Source organism: Plutella xylostella, chromosome Z (assembly GCF_932276165.1).
Source record: "Plutella xylostella chromosome Z, ilPluXylo3.1, whole genome shotgun sequence".
NCBI classification, from domain to species: domain Eukaryota; kingdom Metazoa; phylum Arthropoda; class Insecta; order Lepidoptera; family Plutellidae; genus Plutella; species Plutella xylostella.
The window spans coordinates 7,098,920-7,119,770 of NC_064012.1; the positions used below are offsets into that span (position 1 = coordinate 7,098,920).

The 20,851-nt window shown below is 40.5% G+C and overlaps 1 protein-coding gene across 3 annotated transcripts in view; it reads left to right on the plus strand.

Moving 5' to 3' along the window:
* LOC105397006 (homeobox protein caupolican) overlaps positions 1–20,502 on the plus strand; it is an 88,360-nt gene extending 67,858 nt beyond the window's left edge. For 2 of the 3 annotated variants that reach the window (XM_038122202.2, XM_038122203.2), the window contains exons 3-7: positions 5,423–5,535; positions 11,175–11,491; positions 15,522–16,128; positions 16,255–16,313; positions 18,319–20,502. In XM_038122202.2, coding sequence (XP_037978130.1) covers positions 5,423–5,535; positions 11,175–11,491; positions 15,522–16,128; positions 16,255–16,291 — 1,074 coding nt within the window. In that variant the 3' untranslated portion in view covers positions 16,292–16,313; positions 18,319–20,502. The remainder of the gene's footprint in view (positions 1–5,422; positions 5,536–11,174; positions 11,492–15,521; positions 16,129–16,254; positions 16,314–18,318) is intronic. The other variant, XM_038122204.2, reaches the window with a different exon arrangement.
* Positions 20,503–20,851: the final 349 nt, after the last annotated feature.

Here is a 20,851-nt window from a genome sequence, read left to right on the forward strand (position 1 = left end):
TTCAAAGTTGTGACTTTGGAGTGAATTTTTTGCGGGTTATTGTAGCGGTTCGGACAGATGTCAGGGGCAGGGGAGATCGCGCACAAAAGCGCCCCGGGGGATCTTTGTCCCTCCGCCCCGCCCCTCCCCCCGCGGACCATTAACACTGACACCTCTTCAACGTTTATTCCTGTATCAAAATAACACATCTAATAAATTATAACTTCTTTATTTAGGACTGCGTACGGTAGTTATTGCTCTAAATGGTTTTTAATGTATACATTTTAAAAGTTTATTATACGGACGGACGGGGTTCGCTTTGTTGATATTGATACTTTTATTGGGTTTTATTTTATGGGTGTATTATTACAAATTAGACCGTTGGCTTTAAGCTTGAGATGTGGTATAAGGTTTTTTAACATTTCACTAACTGAAAAAATAAGTTTTTAGGCAAACTATTCACTTATAGTTTTGGAATAAAGCGGCTTTTATAGATTGATCGTGACGATTCTATACGGTTTCCGTTTTCCATCACGGAACCCTAAAATCGTTTAGTAGTATCCTAACTAATATTATAAATGCGAAAGTAACTGTGTCTGTCTGTCTGTCTGTCTGTCTGTCTGTTACTCTTTCACGCCAAAACTACTGAACGGATTTGAATGAAATTTGGTATACATACGGTCTAGACCCTGGGAAAGAACATAGGCTACTTTTTATCCCGGAAATCCCACGGGAAAACTTTTTAAGGCGAAGCGAAGCGCGCGGGAACAGCTAGTTATATATAACTGATTAAATGGATTTAGCCAGATTTATAATGTAGGTACTGGTAAAATCATTTCAGTTCTTTAACGACTAGACAAAGAGCGTGGCATAAACAGCTTTCCCTCTGTATAATATTACGGCAAATTTATACAAGAACGGGAAACTTTACAGCTGCATTTATACCCCCTATAGATGGCTATTAGTGGGACATCTGATAAATACGTCGAGTAACTATAAACACGACCCCTTCAAACCCAATGCGCTTTTATTTTCACTACAAACAAATAAACTGTTATATTCTAATGTTGCATAGAGTTTAGAATATACGTGATAGGCTGAATTAAAAGGACGGTTGTGGTTGGTTGGGTAGGCAGTTGTAGTAGATTCAGAGCGAGTTCGAGTTGGGGCCAGAGGGAAGTTTGAAAATGGAAAGTCGTTAGTGGGACAGATTCGCGGTCGTCGCGGCGCCCGCGATCGAGTCAATCATGGAGGTTCAATTATTGATCGCTCTCAGCTCAGTGGCTCCCCCGTCCTAATTACATACCTCTCTCGCCCTCCACACGCTCACGGCTCATTAAGGACCGTCTGTTGTTTGTTCTCCTAATTAAGGTGGAATTTTATCGGTCTCGGGGCCTCGTCTAATTGATATCATTGCGAGCGTTTACGATCATTGAATTACGGCGGCGCGATCGGCAACCGCCGGGTTCGGCAGTAAACCTGACCGCACATTGTCTACGTTTGATCTTCAATTGAGTTGTTTAATCCCGGTTTATCGTTTATTTATTTATGGACGCGTCACAACGCGGCGCGGGCGCGGGAAATGATCTTTCTAATTTCTATATCCTGCCTCATTTTAATGAATTTATCGCATTGCTTTATAACTTTTAATGTAAAAAAATCTCATTTTCATATCGATTCCCTCTATTGCAAATATGATTTCAGAAAGTTATAAAACATAATGACTTTTGTATTGTTATCGGAGTTGGGTAACAAGTTAATCTGCATCACACCCGGCCAAGCCTCTCCGTGTCGGATGTAAATAAGTTTTTATCATTCAGCAACTCAACATCATGCACAATAAAATAATATTGAATCAATACCAATAAAACCACGCAAGAATGGTCTGCCAAGTGGAAAATAACCAATTTCGTTTAAATCACAATCCGACGATTTTTGATACCCATGAAATAACCGTAAAGAAATAAATGTTAAATAAAACGTATAAAAAAATTATTGTGCCTCCACAAACAAATAATTGGAATGGGAACCAAACCTACCTACGCGCCGCGCCGCCCGCGCCCGCGCCCGCTGACCGGCGACGTCGTTTTATAGCTTATTTTGGGGCTTTATTGAACTCAACCACGGCCTCCTCCCTCGGTACAAATGTCAACCCTAATTCTTGTCTCACAAGACTCAGACTACTTCACCCACCCCTGCAAAGCACCGTGCGGCATGAAATGACTTTTTTCGTTTGTATACGCTCTTTATCCACTTAGAGTCATCTTTTTTCCACTCAATTCAATTTCAGATTGCTCCTAGTATATTATATCGTTGCTCAACTTCAGCTGAAATGAATGAAAATCGGAACCATGCTTTCTTTTGTTTATTTAATTCCTTGCATTTATTTAAATGCTGTCTGAACATGGAGGCAGTTGGACTGAGCTTAATAAACTTTCTTAATTTAGTGTCTGTTTCAAAATGCCTAGATTCAGCACAGTAGCACAGTATTGTTTGTGGGGTAAACTTGAGGTAGGTAATGCTGACATTCTGATTTTTCAAAGGACTGTTGAAAAATCAACCCTTAGGCAATTTTTTTATCACACAGACAATTTTTACCAGACTGAAACGGAAACACAGTGTTTCTTCCACTTTTACTCTAAGTAGCTGAAGCAAGGATATTTTGGGCTAGAGTCAGTATGCAAGTGCTTAATAGGGACATTTAGTGTTATGATAAAGTGTTTGCTATTTGGCATCGCGACACATTGTGGCGCCTCAGGCTGCAGCGGCCCCGGCGGCGCCATTACCCGACCACCGACCACACTCGCTATGGGGTTCGAATTTATGAACCGTCAAATAACTTATCACCACTTTAATGCAATTCATTGCCTCGCTTCCTACCAAATAAATGAACGCCTTATTTATGAATCGCGACCCGATTCTATTATTCCATAATGCAATAATGAATGAATAGAGTCCGTCTTGGAGTTTTTTGTTTCAAGGGTCGCGAGCATCCTAGTTGGCTTTTATTTATGGACTTAGCGACGCGTGTGAATAACGTTAATAGTGGGGCCTTCCCCTTAGCTACTGTTTATGTTTATTTGGGGTGGCTGTAATGAGTCTATCTAGTGCGCTGACTCGCAAAATCTGTGAAGAATTGATTAAAACGTCGTTAGAGTCAGTCTTACGGAAAACTGGGGATCAATTGGAGCCGGATACAGATTTTATTGAGTTAATAAATGAGAGTTAACACACCGTTTCAACTCGCTCTAACAACTTTATTAAGACGATGGTTCATTTTTAAGCTTTGTTTATTTATTGTGTTTGGTTTAGAGAAGGTAAGTAAATAAATACCTTAGAGTTAGGTACCTGCTGGAAGATGTTTTAACAAATAAGTTCAAAGTTTCTTGATTCTATTCCCAGCCGTGGGTAATAGAAGTTGTGCATTTGGTATAACATTTGTGAGTGTTTCTATTCTATTCTCTGTGGGGGTGTTAGTACCTTTACCTGGCTCTCTCAAATCGAACCTTGGGGCATATCTCCTTAACGTCCAAACTGCCTTCCTAAGCTTGGACCATTTCCGACCACGATGATCCACTTAGGTTTGGTGGGTTTACACATATAAATGTGCTAAGCATATCATGAGTGCTTTATAAATGTTTTAAGTACCTATGCATAGTTTAGTTACCTAATTATGTATTTCCTAATTAAAAACAAAATAATTTGCCCCTGCAATCAATGTTGCCTCTGCACAGCTAAACAGCCCTCAAAAATACAACCAAAATTACGGCCTAATCCTTTGTCTTTCACGAAAAAAGAGCATAATCATAAATAACAGTGTTCTATTGAGGCTATGGCGTCATTACGAGGTGGCACGCGGCCCGCGATGACGCTAATGCGAGGGGCGCGCAGTCATCACTCATAGTTAGCGAACCTCCCGCGCGAGGGTTACCAGTGTCACCGCCAGGAAAAGCGCAATTTTATCTCACTTCACACAGAAATGAGCAGGAGTTCCCCGTAATTGCTCACTAATTAGCCTAGAACTGAAAGCCGATGTGTTGTTGTTCAGCGCAACTGTAAACAAACGTGAACTAGTTTCTATTTTGTACCTACTATGCAGTATAGTACTCAGTTGTAACTGATAAAAATAGCCGAATGTGGCCAGTTATATCGGCTAATAAAAGCTTGCAGTTTACTATAAACGGACTAATACAAACTGATTTCGGTAATAAGAAGCGGCCATAAATACAGTTATTTAAAAACGGAGGAGCCCAACACTCCCTATTATTACTTTTTTTGCAAACACAAGCACGTAAAACCCTTTCGTAGCCGTAATTAAATAAAGTGAAATAACTTTATTTACTTAATAAACATGCATCGTAATATAAGGTTTTAACTCCCACACTATTCCCTGTGAGAATAAGCATAACCGAAATCATAAATAAAGCCGTGTGCATAATAAAATGAAAAATAATGATGATATCATGATTAGGCCTTAATGGATACCAAATAAGTTTGTGGGTATAAATCTGTTAATCTCTCAGAATAAATCGTTGAGAAGGTTGAAATCGAAACCCGGAGTGTCAGGTTGTAATCCCGCGCTGCAAACAGAAGCTCTCCGCGTGCAATACACAGAGGAATAGAGAGAAAAATTACCAACGACACCAATACAACGCACTGCTACTTTTCTTTATAAAAGGGGAGACAAATAAGTTTCCTTTTTATTCACTTATCGAGCGACAAAGGGACGGCGGCGCATATGTATCATAATACTTTTCATTTTTTATCAGAGTTGTGCAGAATGTGTAGGGGAGAGGGTATGTCGGTGCGGAATCGTTCAAAATTTTAATTTAGTTGCTCTTAATGTATGCGAATAGAGAGCTAAGAGGGTACAGTAGGCCCTCCGCAGGCGAATGGCTTGCTGTTAAACATCTATCAGATGCGAGGGTGCTCGGCCTTAATAGTTTTCCCCTCTGTATCCATACATTATGCAAATACGCCAGCGATATGTCAGCCAGTACACTTGGGACTTTTATTGTTGTTCGTGCGTTTATTGCCTTTTATTAAGTTAACTTTAATTAAATTGAAGCCGACGTATTTGTTAGGCCGATTGACTAAAAGGAATTACTCGACGAGATTTATCTGCTTACAGAACCCTTGGCTGTGAGTGTTAATAACGTAATGGGCTTTTAAGAGATTTGTGATTAGTTAGTTAGTTATAATGTTGTAAACAATGGGTTTGAGTTTCAGAAAATTCAATTAGTGTCTTGTTAATAACAATGACATGTAGTTTGATATTCCTACACGAGTTTAGAATTAAGAGAGAGGAATTGATGATAATTGTTGATGAGATATTAATAAATGTTACCTATACATTTCTTTGAAAAGAGATTATAAACATGAAGTTTTTAAAATGCTTTATCCGACAGGAGCCTAACATTTATTTCCGACTGTGATGTTTCAGAGCAACCCTTACGCGCTGAAGGAAGGCGGCGGCGAGATGTCAGCGTGGACCTCCGCGGGGCTCCAGCCGTCCAGCGGCTACTACCCCTACGACCCCACCCTGGCCGCTTACGGGTAAGTCTCCAGACACTCCGGGACAGGGGGAGAGAAGTGACCAAAGCGACCTGGCTTAAGGAAAACGAAGTATTAAGAAGCGCTCGAGACGGTCAGGTACTTATACCACTTCCTACTTCTCCCCTGTCCCGGGCACACCAGGATTAAGATTTGAACAGGCACTGCGAATGCTCCGCGTCTGCGTTGGCGACGGCGTTGATGTATACTGTGAGCGATGCCACCCCTGCTAGAGTGCTGCTAAGTTCAGTTGGATCGAGTTACATTTGGAATGGTAGCGTTGTAAATCTGTTGGTTGTGTTTGTAAATATTCGTTACATGGTATTATTCGGGTTTCTTAGGAGTCAGAAGTTTCTTTGTAAGTTAATTAATACAAGTATTAATAAAATTAAAAAACGTTTTTATAAATTGTTTTCATAAAGATACGTTATTTATCCAAATAAAGAAACATTTACAGCATTTACCCAAACCACCTTGAAATACGAGATAAACAATAATTCGCTGAGCAAAATAAACATTTCAGCACTCAACGGATAAAACAGAGCTTCGCGTTGTATGTAAGACCGCAAACCGGGACAAATGACCGCACAATCATTCTCGCTTGTTGCTGTCTCTTTTCTCCTCACCCCGCACTCCACAAGTGAGAAGAGGATAACTGGCATTTCTCATTTATTTGACAAAAACAAGTAGTCCAACATTTGCGGACTTTTTCAGAAAACTTATGAGCTTGTCGAACGCGTTATGAAAACTCACTCGCGGAGAGCAACTTGCTACGAGCTAAGTAGAATTCCAAATCAGCTTTTCAAACCACTCGAGTCTCGCGTATAAAAACAGTTTCCTAATAAAAATAGTAAAAGTCAAGATTAGGATAGGTAATAAAAGTAAAGTTTTACAGCGACCTTGCTTTACGGACATCCATGAATCACCTGAAAAATAAAACAAATCTTGGTACTTCAAAGCGGAGTTATGCTGACGATCCGGCTCTGCTCGACTTAATATATGGCAGGCTGCGCAATCTAAAAATAATTAGAGGCGACATTAGTTTTTATGCTTTAAAAAAGATGTAACGATAGCGAGACGCGACGCGCACGGAAATACCCCGTGATATATCGCGCTCCGCGACTGACACACACAATTGTTCCCAACCAACACGGGCCGAGATCACTTTCCAAATATCTTACAAAAATAATCTTTAGACAAATTAATGTCCTTGTTTTGCATTCTCCCGGTAAACATTCCGCACTCATGCCATAACTGTTGTATATTCATTGTCACAAAGAATATTCTCAGCCAATTTATTCAGTTGCAAACGACATAATAACAAGGTCCAGCATAATTGTACCTACATATTCATTTCAAAGAAAACTTGGTAAGAACGTCATAAAGCGGTCGGAGCCCGCTCCAACTTGGCCCGAGTCAAATAAATAACTGCACAATGGTACGAGTGTACTGTGAAAAGTGAGCACAAGCAACAAAACTCACTCACGTTATTGGTACACTTCAGTTAAACTGCTGCTGGCTTATTATTTGAAACAGTCTGTAATCTGCCACGCCCGCCGCGCGCCGAAATGAAAAATTACACAGCTATTTTTAACACAAGATTCGAGCACACAGTAAAACGTACAAAAATTAGAGAAGAGGGCGCTCTCGTACCGCGTTATTGAGATCAAAATACGCGGAAAATCGTGCGCCCTAAATTATTGCGCGGTGGATCAACTTCTGGTCGGGGCATACCGTGGTATAGGTATTAATAAACAATATTAATGTGGTGTGCATATCACTGTGATACTTCAAATCAAAACATCAATTTAGTAGATATACTACACTACTTAAGTATTTTTGTGATTTTTTTTATTAAAAAATCATATTAAATTTTATAACACTAGGCACAGACACAGTCACACATGTCAACCCACTGTGCATTTTAAACTTCCAAAACTTACAGACGATAAAGTGTCTGAAGGATAATTTGTATTCCTAGGCTTTTATTAGTCAGAAAATAAATTATGAGGCCGATATTTAATTGGTTACGTATGTGGTCGGTATGTAGATCTATCTTATTTATTTACACAAGAAGAAATTTGTTCTAAATAATTATCATTAGGTTTATTTTAATCCTAAACTATACGTGATTACCGCAATTTTGAAACACATCACCAAATTAATAGCTTATCAGTACGTTATATCTAGGCCATTAATAATGTCATAGATTGACATGAGTTTATCCGACTATAGTAATCAATAATTGGTGTTAGTTAATGTAATTATCATTGGGATGCGAAATCTCATTAATAAACTAACATCGTCGTCGCAATTACAAATGCGTAATAATTACAAAATACTACTGTAACTATTTACCTACTGCTTTATTTACAGCAATTGTATTTATAATACCGTCAAAATAAATTAAGAGATAAAAATTACCGACAAACAATCAGATGACTCAAAAAATCTCTATACGATATCGAATAACTATTAAAGGGCTTCAACACAATAATCTCCATCTAACCATAATTTCTTATACATACAATATAACTAATCTTAATCCTGACTGTTAGGATTAACTGCCGGTGCCGGGTTCACAGCTGTAAATCAAGTTAAGTAGAACTGAAGTAGGTAGGTACCTATGACGTATAACGCTGTGATTAACTGAATTTTCATTGAGCATGACTTGATTCATGCTTAGGCATATTTAATTTTAATCAAATGCGGATCAAAATAAAACTAACATCTTCTTCTTATCGTATTGATGACAAACCAACAAACTACCAATAAACAAAAACCAACTCACACTACCTGAAAAAAAACGGTGTCTCTGTCATTAAATTCAATTCCGCTTCGAGTAGCCAAAACATTCACTACTTGTACAACTTGTGTTACGAATCCTAATTCTAAAACCCCCTAACAGGGCTGGGTGGGGGTTTCTATGTAAGAGCCGTACCTACGTATATAGAGTGTGAAGGGAGGGCACGTGGGCCTATAATTCCCCTAAGCGGGTAGATCGTAAACCTCCGATACCGCGAATTGAATGCTACCGCATTCAGACGGAGTACGGCGCCCGGGGGGTTACTCTATACTGGCGAAAAACGAACGAACGAGAGCTATCGTGCAATCGGCACGTTGAATACAACGGGATACAGTCGTGGCTGGCAGCGCTCTAGACTTAGTTTTTTGTTATATTATAGAGTGACCCCCCCGGGCCCCATTGCGTCGATATAGTCGAGGTCTGCCACGCAAATTTTCAAACGCTTGCGAATTGATTTCATTGCAGTTGTAATGATCATTCCATACGGTTTGTCTATTTTTTTTACTCGCTAAGTGCAGTCGTAGTGCACTCCCAGTTATGTGGAACGGGCCTATATCCATTAGAGCAGTGGGATTGGATGACAACGAAGACCGGCTATTCCTATATTTAGCACTGTAAGAATACCTCCGCGGTATGCCTTACGGATATCTACTTACTTACTTTAGAGAAATCTATGGCTAGAAAAACTAATAATACGTATCAACTACACATTTCTTCAAAAGACAAAAATGTTTACAGGTTTTTAAAACAGAAATACGTTGTTTTATTGTCTCTATTCCTCTTTTTAAAGAATAAAACGTGCGGAGAAACAGAAACGTCTGAAGATTTATTTAAAAATAAATTGAGTGGAAAATGTCACAGCGTATTAACCCAACTGCTAAACGAGGCTAATCAAAAAAGAAATAAAGCATCTCTAAAGTAAGATCTATTGATAGACAATTATGTTAGTCTATTTTTATATTAAAACGCGTTGAATAATGAAACCGCATTATTAATTGTAGGTACTTACTGAAATAACTTCCCAGTTTATAGCAATAAAAAATGGTTTTTATAGGAAGTGCTTTATCTATTAACTAAAGAGCACTTATTAGAATTAAAAGGACAACTGAAACGAAAAGAAAATTTATATGAACAAAGTTATAAATGTGTTCATATTAAAACTTTACCTTTTTCAGTTAAGTATACGTTATACTTGTATGTGTAATAAAGCTGGGTTTCAGATCTATTGTTAGCACCTAAAAAAACCAGCGCAAACTTAGTAATCAATTGAGTTTAAATTGTTTAAGAGCTTGTTTCACGATAAGATTAACAAAAAGCTGTTCTAAATTTTCTCCACGAGAAGTTTCCAACAAACTACTACCTCTTTTAAAATAGCAATTCCACAAAGTATTCTAAACAGAAGGACGGTTTCCAAAACAACGAATTCGATACAAAGTTACATCTCTTTGGCGTAGTAGCTGAATTTCCCGACGCCCGTCTCTGGCACCGAGACACTCCGAAGAGCTTACCCGTGTTCGCACTCACACGTCTCGCCGGGAGAACTCAAACTGCTCTACACTCCGGCTCTCCTAGTTGTTTCTCTAAAACCGAAACCAATCGGTACCTACCCACTACCCACTCAACTTCATTTAGACGAATTCATTTTCCATTAAAACACTCGGACATGAGAGACCATATTTAAATCTTAATCTATTAACATTGCACACTGAAAGCCAACCGATATTCCCAAAACTGTCTGCCGACTTAACTAGTGTTTGACAGTTTTGCGTCACAGTCACAGGACTAGCAGTTACCACTTCACACCTGAATGCCGTACATGCGAATATAGGCCTTTTTATCAGGAGGCTAGCGGTTGCAACGTCCGGCATGTCAGTCACAAGATGGCGTCGCCGGCATTGATCGAGACCGCCCACACGGCCCACGCCTGCGCCCGCCGCCGCTGCAGCCCGAGTGCACCGGACCGCCTCCGCACAACAGGTCCGAATGCACTTGAGGATGCTAAGGGTGCACGAGCATTCAGCATACATTACTTTCAAATGAGAAATCTTTGTGTGTTTTTTTTCGAATAGTGGTCGCTATTTTCACTGAAATGTAGAGATTTTTATTTAAAACTCAACTCAAACTCAAAACATAACTAAAAAGGATTGCTTTACTAAACGCCTAAAATCTTAAATCTCCAAGTCAGCTCGCTCGATTTCCTTAAATCTCGTTCGACAGCCGACCATTTTTTGTACATTGACGCGTGGAAACTATTTATTGGACCCTTCAGACTTCGCCTTTATCGTGTCTCAGAAAATCGAAGTCAGGTACAAGCGTCTACCACAAGGGGAGACGCTGCAAAATGAGACCCGTAGGCCCGTAAAATCTGTTTCAAGGTGCACTTAGGGAAAACGTGTCTATCGATTTCAGATTAGACAATTTTGCTTTCGGGGACTTTCGAGATTTGTATCTTGAGTGAAGGCGACATAATGGTACCTACATACGTTTATTGTATTGGTATGTAAAATGGCTTGATTCAAATTAATTTGAAGAGCTTTTTGTAAAAAAAAATGACCGTATTCGTTATCTTTCCTTATCGTCATCAATGTCATCATAAACCGTAATCTTTGGTAAATACTTGAAGCTTCTGAAAACCCAAACGGAATATTTTTATTCTACATAAATCCATGTCTAATTTTACATTGATACGTAACGTACATACACATGTCAAGTTCAGTCGCTATCACTCCGAAAATGTGGCTTGATCCAAACAACTTTTAGCACACCGCGCGAATGTATGAAGGCCGGAAGCGTTATTGCCCTTTAGGTATATGTGTAAATATGTGTTTGTTGACAGATACGGCGCCGGGTACGACCTCGCGGCGAGGCGGAAAAACGCGACGCGAGAATCAACCGCCACGCTGAAGGCTTGGCTGAACGAGCACAAGAAGAACCCCTACCCAACCAAGGGCGAGAAGATCATGCTGGCCATCATCACCAAGATGACGCTGACGCAGGTGTCCACGTGGTTCGCGAACGCGCGCCGCCGGCTCAAGAAGGAGAACAAGATGACCTGGGAACCGAAGAACAAGACCGACGATGACGACGATGCCATGCTCTCTGATGATGAAAAAGAAAAAGACGACCAGGACGATAAGCTCAAAACTCATAAAGGTTGGTATAATCAAAATACTAGTAACATCCGATATTCAATTCCAAAACCGCAGACAAATTCATCCACAACATTATGCAATATCAGCCACAGGTCGCATCGTAAATTGTATTGCGGATCACGGAGTAAGCGGAATCCGGAATTGACAATTGGATGTTGATTTCCATGCATTTCAATTGAGTGTTAGTTTTTAATCCATGTTATGTCTCTGCTGCGCGTTGTTGTAATAAAATTCTGTGTCTGTACAATGTACCAATGTTGCGACTGCGAATGGCACCTTGTTCCTAATATCATTTCCCCTGTGTGTGGATGTAAAGATACATTACATTTGAATGGCGCTTGTGTTGTTAACCGTTTAAAATTGGTTTCATTTTGTCGGTGTATAAATCGTCGAGTGAATTGGCTGAAACCGAGTAGGAGGCGAGGGGGCCGCGGGGATGCGGTGAAGATGCGTGTGGCTGCGGGGCGCGGGGCGCGGGCGGGGGCGGGGCGGGCGCGGGCGCGGGGGAGGGACAAGCGTGTAACTATGCGTAACCTCTCTTCGCTCCCGGATTTCCTTTCTGTAGTAAAATGGGCGGCGCCCTAGCCCAAGTAACGTTTCTTCCTCGCCTGGCGCTCCGCTACGGGGCGACAAGCTCGCAGGTCGAGTTCCGCTTGTCGAACGATCTGCCCTACTTCGTGTTCTTGCCAAAGGATTTGTCGACTCACTGGATCGTTTCTTTTATGATGTCCCGTCGGAGTGGGAGCGAGTAAGGTTCGGGATTTATTCTCCTTGAGTACGACGGAATGTTTTTCAATAGCAAATATATTTTGATTGTGACTTGTTTTTTCATTTCGTTACGGTTCCCGTTCGATTACGTAGCTATAATATATTTCGGTTAGGCAGTTAAAGTGGGAATGTACTTAACATTGCACCCCGGTAGTAAACTGCAGATCGCTGATGTCAGCAACAGAGTGTCGAATTGGGTGGAGTGTCATTTGTTTGGCAAACAAAAAGGGCTGTTCATGAGTACAATGATATTTATGTGTGAGTCGGCGGGCGGCGGCGGCGGCGGCGGCGGCGGCGGGGCGGCGCGTGCGGGGCATACGTCGTCTAATGAACCCCGCGGCGCCGCTCTCCGCTCTAACAGCATCTTAATGGCGTCGCCGTGACGAATACATCCATCTCAACAACAACGCATTCAAACTGAAAACACTCCGAAACATTATTGTAAGCCTGGATTACAGGCTAGAGACACTCGGAAATAATACAGATAGCTGTTAGAGGTACAAAGTATGAAAATTTTAACGTTTGCGAAGACACGGTGATAATAATATCTGAAAGAAAATAATCATATCCATCTTTCTCAGAGTTCGGTAAAATTTGTAAATCGATATTTATAGGAAGTATACTTATCTAATCATATTATTAGATACTCGTAAATATTATGTAGGTTGGTAAATAAGTTCTGAAGCAAGTATATATACTTAGGCCAAATTACCAAAATATATATTTAACTAGGTAGGTATCAATCCTGTCCTGAGTTCCTGACTGACATAAATATAAACATTCGTCGCCGGCACTGAAGATCCGTAAAAGATCCGTAACTATTCTCCACTTCTACTAAAACGTCAATGTTCACGACGTGTAATATATCATTTTAAGTCACGGCAAACAAAGGCAATATAAAAGCTTTCACACGCGAACCCCAGAACGTCGTCGTAGTGCAAACAAACATCTAAAACTATCCGGCTTTAAGCCACTCATGAATAAAAGCTTCATTTCGTGCCCCACCAATAAATGTTAATTTTTGTCGCTAGCACACGCATCGCAAACAAAATATTAATCTGGCGCGCGTTAATGGAAAACGAGTACAGAAGTAATACAAACAAGTGAGCATCGCGCGGGGCGGGCGGCGCGGCTCTCTAGGAGTAATAAATTGGTTGCAGTGGCCTGGGGCTGGCAGCGTGCGGCCGTCCCGGGGTGCACCGCGCCTGCACCCTCCGGCCTTCACGAGACGCCTTTTTATTATTTCTCACTTGAGCCGCCGCCGCCGCCGCCGCCGCCGCCGCCCCGGTGACAAAAGGGGAAAACCACTCAACACCACGGGCAGTGCGTCCCGGTTCCACGATCTCTCACCGATTTGCGACCACAGTTGCAGACCAATTTTGATAAAAGTACATATAGGTATTTTGAAAATTATAGCATGAGTCCTGTGACTTTTGCCTGTAAGTATACGTCTAGTACAGGTTTGATAGATTTTCGAAAACCATAAAAGTTTCAGTTTTCTCGCATACAAACTGGCGCCTCTAGCGGAAACTATCATGAAACTTTTTACAGAAAATGTATGAAGGTGACAGAAGAAACCCAAAACAAACCCTTGCCAAACCCGTATTAGAGGCCCTGATAAATAAAGTTAATTTTCGCTTGAAAACGGACCACTGTCAAATAAAATGTATGGATTTGACAACTTTCATATCGTTTACAAAGTATAGTTTGCATATCCAAGGATTCCATTAGCCCTCCACGGCCCTCGACTAAATATTTATAACGAAACAAAACGAATAGGGTAGGCAAACGTGAGCTTAATTCAGGCCGATTATATGAGTCATCGAATACATTATGCAAGAAATGATTTAAATTAATTTAAAAGGATATCGGAAACATATTATCAAATTAAATGATCGGACTTTGAACACAAAGATTTTGAACTAAATAATCATAAATAAAATCAGATTTTCAGTATAGAAAACGCGTGGCATATCCTTTTAAAAACCGTGTCAGGTTCTGCCTAGCAGTGGCGGCTCATGAAAAACCTGTTGTCCTCTGGTGGACATAATATGAGTCTTCCATGGATGTTCCTAGGTAAATACCTCTTACAGACAGAAAATACTGATATCAAATATTAATACCAGGTTTAATAATGCCCCTTTTGTATTGCGACCTATAAAAATTATACACACAATATACAAATTAATTAACCTACCCATTGCCAACAAAAACTCGATAAAATCATCCAATCCTCGCTTATCTTCCACCAGTTGTGGGCCTTTATTAGATTAATACGATGAAAATTAAAACAATTTGCCGGATAAATATCTTTGCGAATAGTATCAGTAGCATCCCTGTTTATGCCTATTGTAGGGCCAACGAGGATCACCCCTCTTAAAAGCTAGAAGCAGTCAGCATTAAATGGAATAAATAGAATGAAGTCGAGCGGTCGTACCCCCCCCGGTCCCCGCCCGCCCGGCGGCCTCTGAATTTCATTAGCCACCCTAGCCCCCTCCAAAAGCCACTTTACAACAGAAAATAGCATTATGATAATACTTAAAGCCTTATAAAATTTTGCTGAATAAACATTCCTATGTAATTGCTCAATAACGCCGATTTTTTTAAGTCGGAAGGATTCATTTGATTACACTAAAAGCGTTTGAATTAATTGTGCTGAAAACAGGCGGTGTGTGACTGAAAAATACGTCATAAAAATTTGTTTAGGTACTTATTGAATATCTCACAAAAATAGATGAAATAGTCGTGGGAGGGTCGCTTGACCATTAATTGGTGTGGCGGAAAGCACATTCCGAGGACGCGACCGCGGCGGCGGCGGCGGCGCGCCCCGCGGCCTAGCGCCGGGAAATGCCAAATAAATGCCCAACTTAAATGCGAAAGGGATCGATGATCGGCCGCCCGCGGCAGGGGAGTCGCGCCCCAAAGTGGTATTTTCACTTCGCTAATCGGATAACCACTTAACGCATGGGTCACTGCACGCCAAACGTATTTTCACACGACTTTTCTGGGGGAGCTTGATGATTCTGCGTCTTACGAGCTAAAACTTACGTCCCGCGTGTAACGGTCACGACTATTACCTATTGAATCCGCATCACATCGATTTTATTCGGGAATAAACATTTTAAGCCCCTTTTTATTGCTGTTGCATTAGTTCTGGTATGAGGTTGAAAACTACTAATCTTTTCAAATGAATGTACGCTCACGCGCCCTAGAGAGTGACTCAGACACGAAATATGATTAAAGGATTTTTATCATCTTTACAGATGACGAGCGGAAAAGCGATGAGTTACTGCAGGGAATGCATCACCAATTATTGGGATACGGAATCAAAGAAGAGGCAAAAAGAGGAACATCCGATTGCGGAGTTCCGATTCCGGCAACGAAGCCGAAGATCTGGTCACTGGCGGATACGGCGGCGTGTAAGACCCCTCCCCCCGCGGCGGCGCCGTGGCCGCAGCACCCCTACGCGCCCGGGCCGGGCGAGCGCGCGGCGCCGGACGCTGGCTCCAACGGGTTCGCGCTGCCCAGCGCAGGGGGCGCCAACCCCGCGGCCGGCGGCTACGGGCGCTACGGCGGCTTCCCCGGCGGCGGCCAGTACGCGCCGCAGCACCCCTGCGTGCACCCCGCCGCCTTCCCCGACGTGCAGACCGACACGCCGCCGCAGACGCCGCCCAACATGAAGGTGCCGAGCGTCGCCAACCCGCTGGGCAGCGGCGGCGGCGCGCCCTCCGGCTACTGCTTCCCGCGCCACCAGCAGTCCCCGCAGCGCGACCCCTACCACTCGCAGCACCACCCCGCGCCCCCGCACCAGCCCACGCAACCCTCGCATCACAACGACGCCGCTGCAGCTTTCAAACCGTTCTACAAAAGGTAATTGTCACCACCAATATACCTACTACTCTGCATCTAACCAGTCCTTGAGGTTTAATTCTATCACAAAAACATAAGCCTTATAACATGACTCCACGTGAACAGAGTGAATGTTTCCTATTCCAGCTCGCATGCCCCCAATGGTTACGTGTCAGCCGTCTGAAAGTGAACCGCGCCCAACAGTGGTGAGTTACAGATTGATGATTGATGATGACTGAGCTTATGTAAAAACGCACTGTTAAGATCATGCAGTACAAGGGCTAAAGGAAACGTTCACGTCTTAATGAAATATAAATTTAAGTGACCATTACAATTACAATTACCTACATAGTATAGTAGTAGATCAAGCTTATAATTATAACAATCGAACGATAAAACAATAAACAAACCAAATAGACAAAGGAATAAACAAATGACATAGACGAATTGATAAATAAAATACGAAACCACTCGAAGCTGATGCTAAAAAAGATAAAACACCTAGTTTTCCGGCTTAAAACCGAATGTTTGTAACGTCATGTGGGACCTTCGTCGTCGGGGTGTCATGTTTGTAATTGAAAACAATGGAGCTGGCTCGCGGCGGAAGGGCGAGGATCTCGGCCCGAGGGCGACAGAGATTGCAATCTTGCCTCCATATGTCAGTGTCACATAGCGGCGACACTGCCTGCCGCCCTGACCTCACCAAATTACCAATAGCTACGTAGGAAGGTATACTCTTCCTACCTCCATTAACTACTTTAGAAAATATCGAATAGGTATTTGTTTTTACTTTTCCGAAGGCAAAGTACTAGATCTAAGATTACCTACTGATATTAAAGACTAATACTAAGTTGTCTAGAGTTTGCTGATTAGCACAGGTGTGGACAGCCAAAAAGATTGCAGATAAGTTAAAAATCCCAATGGTCTAGCTCTCTAGCAGTTTCGAAAAACAATATGACAACGGAATAGACCGGCTTATTTGACACCGTGTGAAGACGAATTCTATTGGAGTCAAACGGAAATATTTGGCACGTTTTTTATTAGCCTCCTAACGTTTAGTTAAAGAAGCCGCTGGCATTAGTGTCTTATTACAATAAATTTTCACAGCCATCCGCCGCACAGGATGGCAGCGCGAGGAATTTTGTTTTAGCCAAACGTTCACAAATTCACTTTCATAAGGTTTTGCTTTATTTTGGTTTTCACGCCTTTTTGCCTGCCAAATTCTTTGACCTGAAAATAACTCCTTATTTAACTATAATTGAATTCCTTTTATGTGAAGAAAAATATCAATTTCTTCTTTTATTCTTATTTTTTAACTTTTATTTTTGTCTCTATATTCTAGAACTTACTCTGGCCTTTGTGTGATTTAAAAAGACTTTCATAAATTAAACAAAGTGTCGATTTACACATGACATACAAATAAAAGAGTACAAGTATAGTAACGTAGTTGTTTGTGGGTAGTGTGGTCCGTGTAGAGACGAGGAGTGCAGTAACGAGCTGGTCGTACGGGGCCCGGATGCGCCTTGCCCGATAACGCATCCTGTCATTATGCGTGGGCGAAGAGCTCAACGGATCCTCTTCATTCACAACACTACCTCCACATTAAAACTTTACTTTTTTTTCGACACCCTAATCTTTTCTCTTATCTCGTGAACCTCGCTCGGGTCCACTGTTTCATTCAGTCCCAGGTCGCCCGAGAACCTGTTTGACTTCTTTTTTCATTGACGCCGTAGATGACCGCGACTGAGGTCGAATTTTTATTTCTTTAAAATTTCGGTTTCCCGGTCCGGACGATTCGTTAATAAATTCTCAGATAATGAGACGTTGAACGTTTCGTCACCTCATCTCGATTGGTTTAGATTTTTTCTTTTTGGGTTTATATGTGTGAACGCGCCGGCGGTCTGGCTCGGGCGACAGACTGCGATAGAATCGAAGGGCGATCGTATAGGACTTCTTTTTTTGTTAATTTAAATACTAACCGCTTCTTTTTAGAGGATGCTTTTAAGTTTTGCCCAAAATGGATAAAATAAACGTTGATGAACGCTGAATGGGCTGAGGATAAAAGGATGTTTATTTTATTGACTTTAATATGATTTGTCATTCAATGCGATGCGAAATCGATATTGTTAATCTTTGAACGACCCTGCAATAATATTTGATACGTTATGGCTTCTGGCAGTTTATTAATCGGTTTGTTTGGTATTGTTTCAGGTAAAGAAAGTGATACGTGGGGCGCCGCCATGTCCGACTTTAGTTAACTCCAGTGTGCACGGTGTGTCATCTCGTCCTACAAGCCTACAACAAACGGATACACTTGTCTATACTATCATTAAAACTTCAGCTCAATCTATTTATTATAGTGTCATGGTGAAATGAAAGCAAAGTACTGGAGTATTACTTGTATACTATGTTATTACCTATATTATAAGAATGCACAGAATATTATGGGAAAGAAAAATGTTCAGTAGGTACTTTACTTACTTTGTATGTATGTACTTAAAATAATTGGTAATTTTCATATTTTGTACTTAAATATAAAACAAATTATTGTTTGAAATCGACATTGCTCAGTATTTTATAGTTTTAAGGAAAATTTAATGAAAATCATCGAATGTTTTGCCAATATTGGTCCGTAATTGGTCATTGTTAGTAACGTTTGGACGATAAAATAGTTTAATGTGTACTATGCAGATAGGTAGATAAGTAAGGTTTTGTATATGTAGATATCTTGAAGTATGTATTCTGTTTGATCTTCCATTTATTTAATTGAACTGTTGTTTCATTCAAGCAATAATTTGTTATTTTAGTGCCAGATTCTTAATGTTACTAATAACATGTGAAATGTGTAAAGTAGCGAAAGAGACGAATCTATTTAATAGTTCGGTTTCGTATTTGTATACCTTGCTTCATTTACTTTGTTATTCTAAGGTAAATACTTGATAGAGGATCTTAGTTTTGGTTATTGTTGTTGTCCTTGTTAATACAATGTTTTGTAGATTTTATATTTTAGTTTCTCGTGAAGTGTACAAAGTAATTAGCATTTGGTCTGATTCTGATGGTTACTTTTCTTTGATCTGTCCATGCACTGTTACATCTGTAATTTTATCGATCGACATATCTTTATTCTGATAAGCGAGTGCTGACTTGCAATTACTGTATTTGTATCTGGGGGCGACTTCCACTCACTCGGGATTATCAAATGCTGCATTCAATATGAGATAATAATGTGGAGTATTCAGAAATATTTAATCAGTGAAATCGCCCCTCTGACCAGCATACATATAGGTATCTATAGTCGCTGCATACGTTCTTTACTTTTAATTTACAAGAAAAGAACGCATACCGGTTACGTTCCATAATATGAAATTTGAAAGATACAATAGTCCTCCCATGGGGTGCCTAATACACTAGAAACTTAAATTATGTAAAATTTTAATAATTCAGATGAAACAAATTCAGATTGTTTCATCTGATCCTCCTAAATTAAGAGCAATGTTTTGTAAATTATAGCTGTATCGTCTTCTATGTGACTTCTATTAAAACACTTCCAATCCCCCATAAATTTTTGGGTACTGGCTATCCTGATAAGTCTGGGGGATCAAAATGAAACTATCCAAAGGGTCTGTGAGCCACATCAAATAATGTCAAGGGCACCTCGGATGAACTTAATGTTTATAAGTATTATTAGGGTACGTGTAAATATATTCAGAAAATATTATATTTTAAACTATATTGATCAATGGTTTTTGTACAACGATATCAGTGGTTAACCCACTAGAGTGCTTAACCACTGTATGTTTCAATCAAGTTGGGTATATTATTTTAATGTAATTAGTAAATTAATACACTAAATGCTGCCAATCGGAAGAGTGCAGCAGTGAACGTTAGGTATAGGGGTAGTCGAGGGTATACATTTGCACCTTCGACATGTGGTGTTATCGATCGATACAGCTTTATACAGCCCTGTGTATGACATATTCCAGTAGGTAAGCAAAGCAATGAGTGTTTAATCACGCGCCATATTTTTAATAACATTGCAATGAATTTAACTAGTATAATATCTTATGAAATCGTAATTTCAATATCCAGTTACGTTATGAAGATATCACACGATTAGAATACCTACCTAAGATATTTTATTTATATGCAGAATAGTAGTATCACAGGAACATTGCTAATTATCCGTTTACCACAGACCTAGGTCACAGAAAACAAGGAGTTAGTTTGAGGCTTGGAATGAACACATTGTGAAAATAGAAAAAATCCTCTAAGTGACCAAATCGAATACAATGGCTTAATATTTAAAATGTCCTATATAGATATTTATAGAATATTATATAAAATAATTTTAAGTAAAATAATTATGTACCAATTGTAATTAAATCTTTATTTCAATGAAGCACGTTTTATTTGTGTTTTTGCATGCTGGAGTTGCTGAAATATTCACCAGGTTTGTAATATAATATTTAGTACTGAAGTAGTCATCCTCAGCCAATAATCATCCACTGCTGGACATAGGCCTCTCCCAAGGAGCGCCACAACACTCGGTCCTCAGCCTTCCTCATCCAACCACTACCGGCTACCCGCCTAAGGTCGTCAGTCCAGCTTAAGTAGTAAAAAGCCTAAAAGCAGGAATCTCATCATCATCCGCATGGCATCGTCATGCTTCTCCTATTGGACACCTTGACATCATCTCGACACACGGCATATCTCGCCAGTTAATACAGTACAATGTTGAGTACAG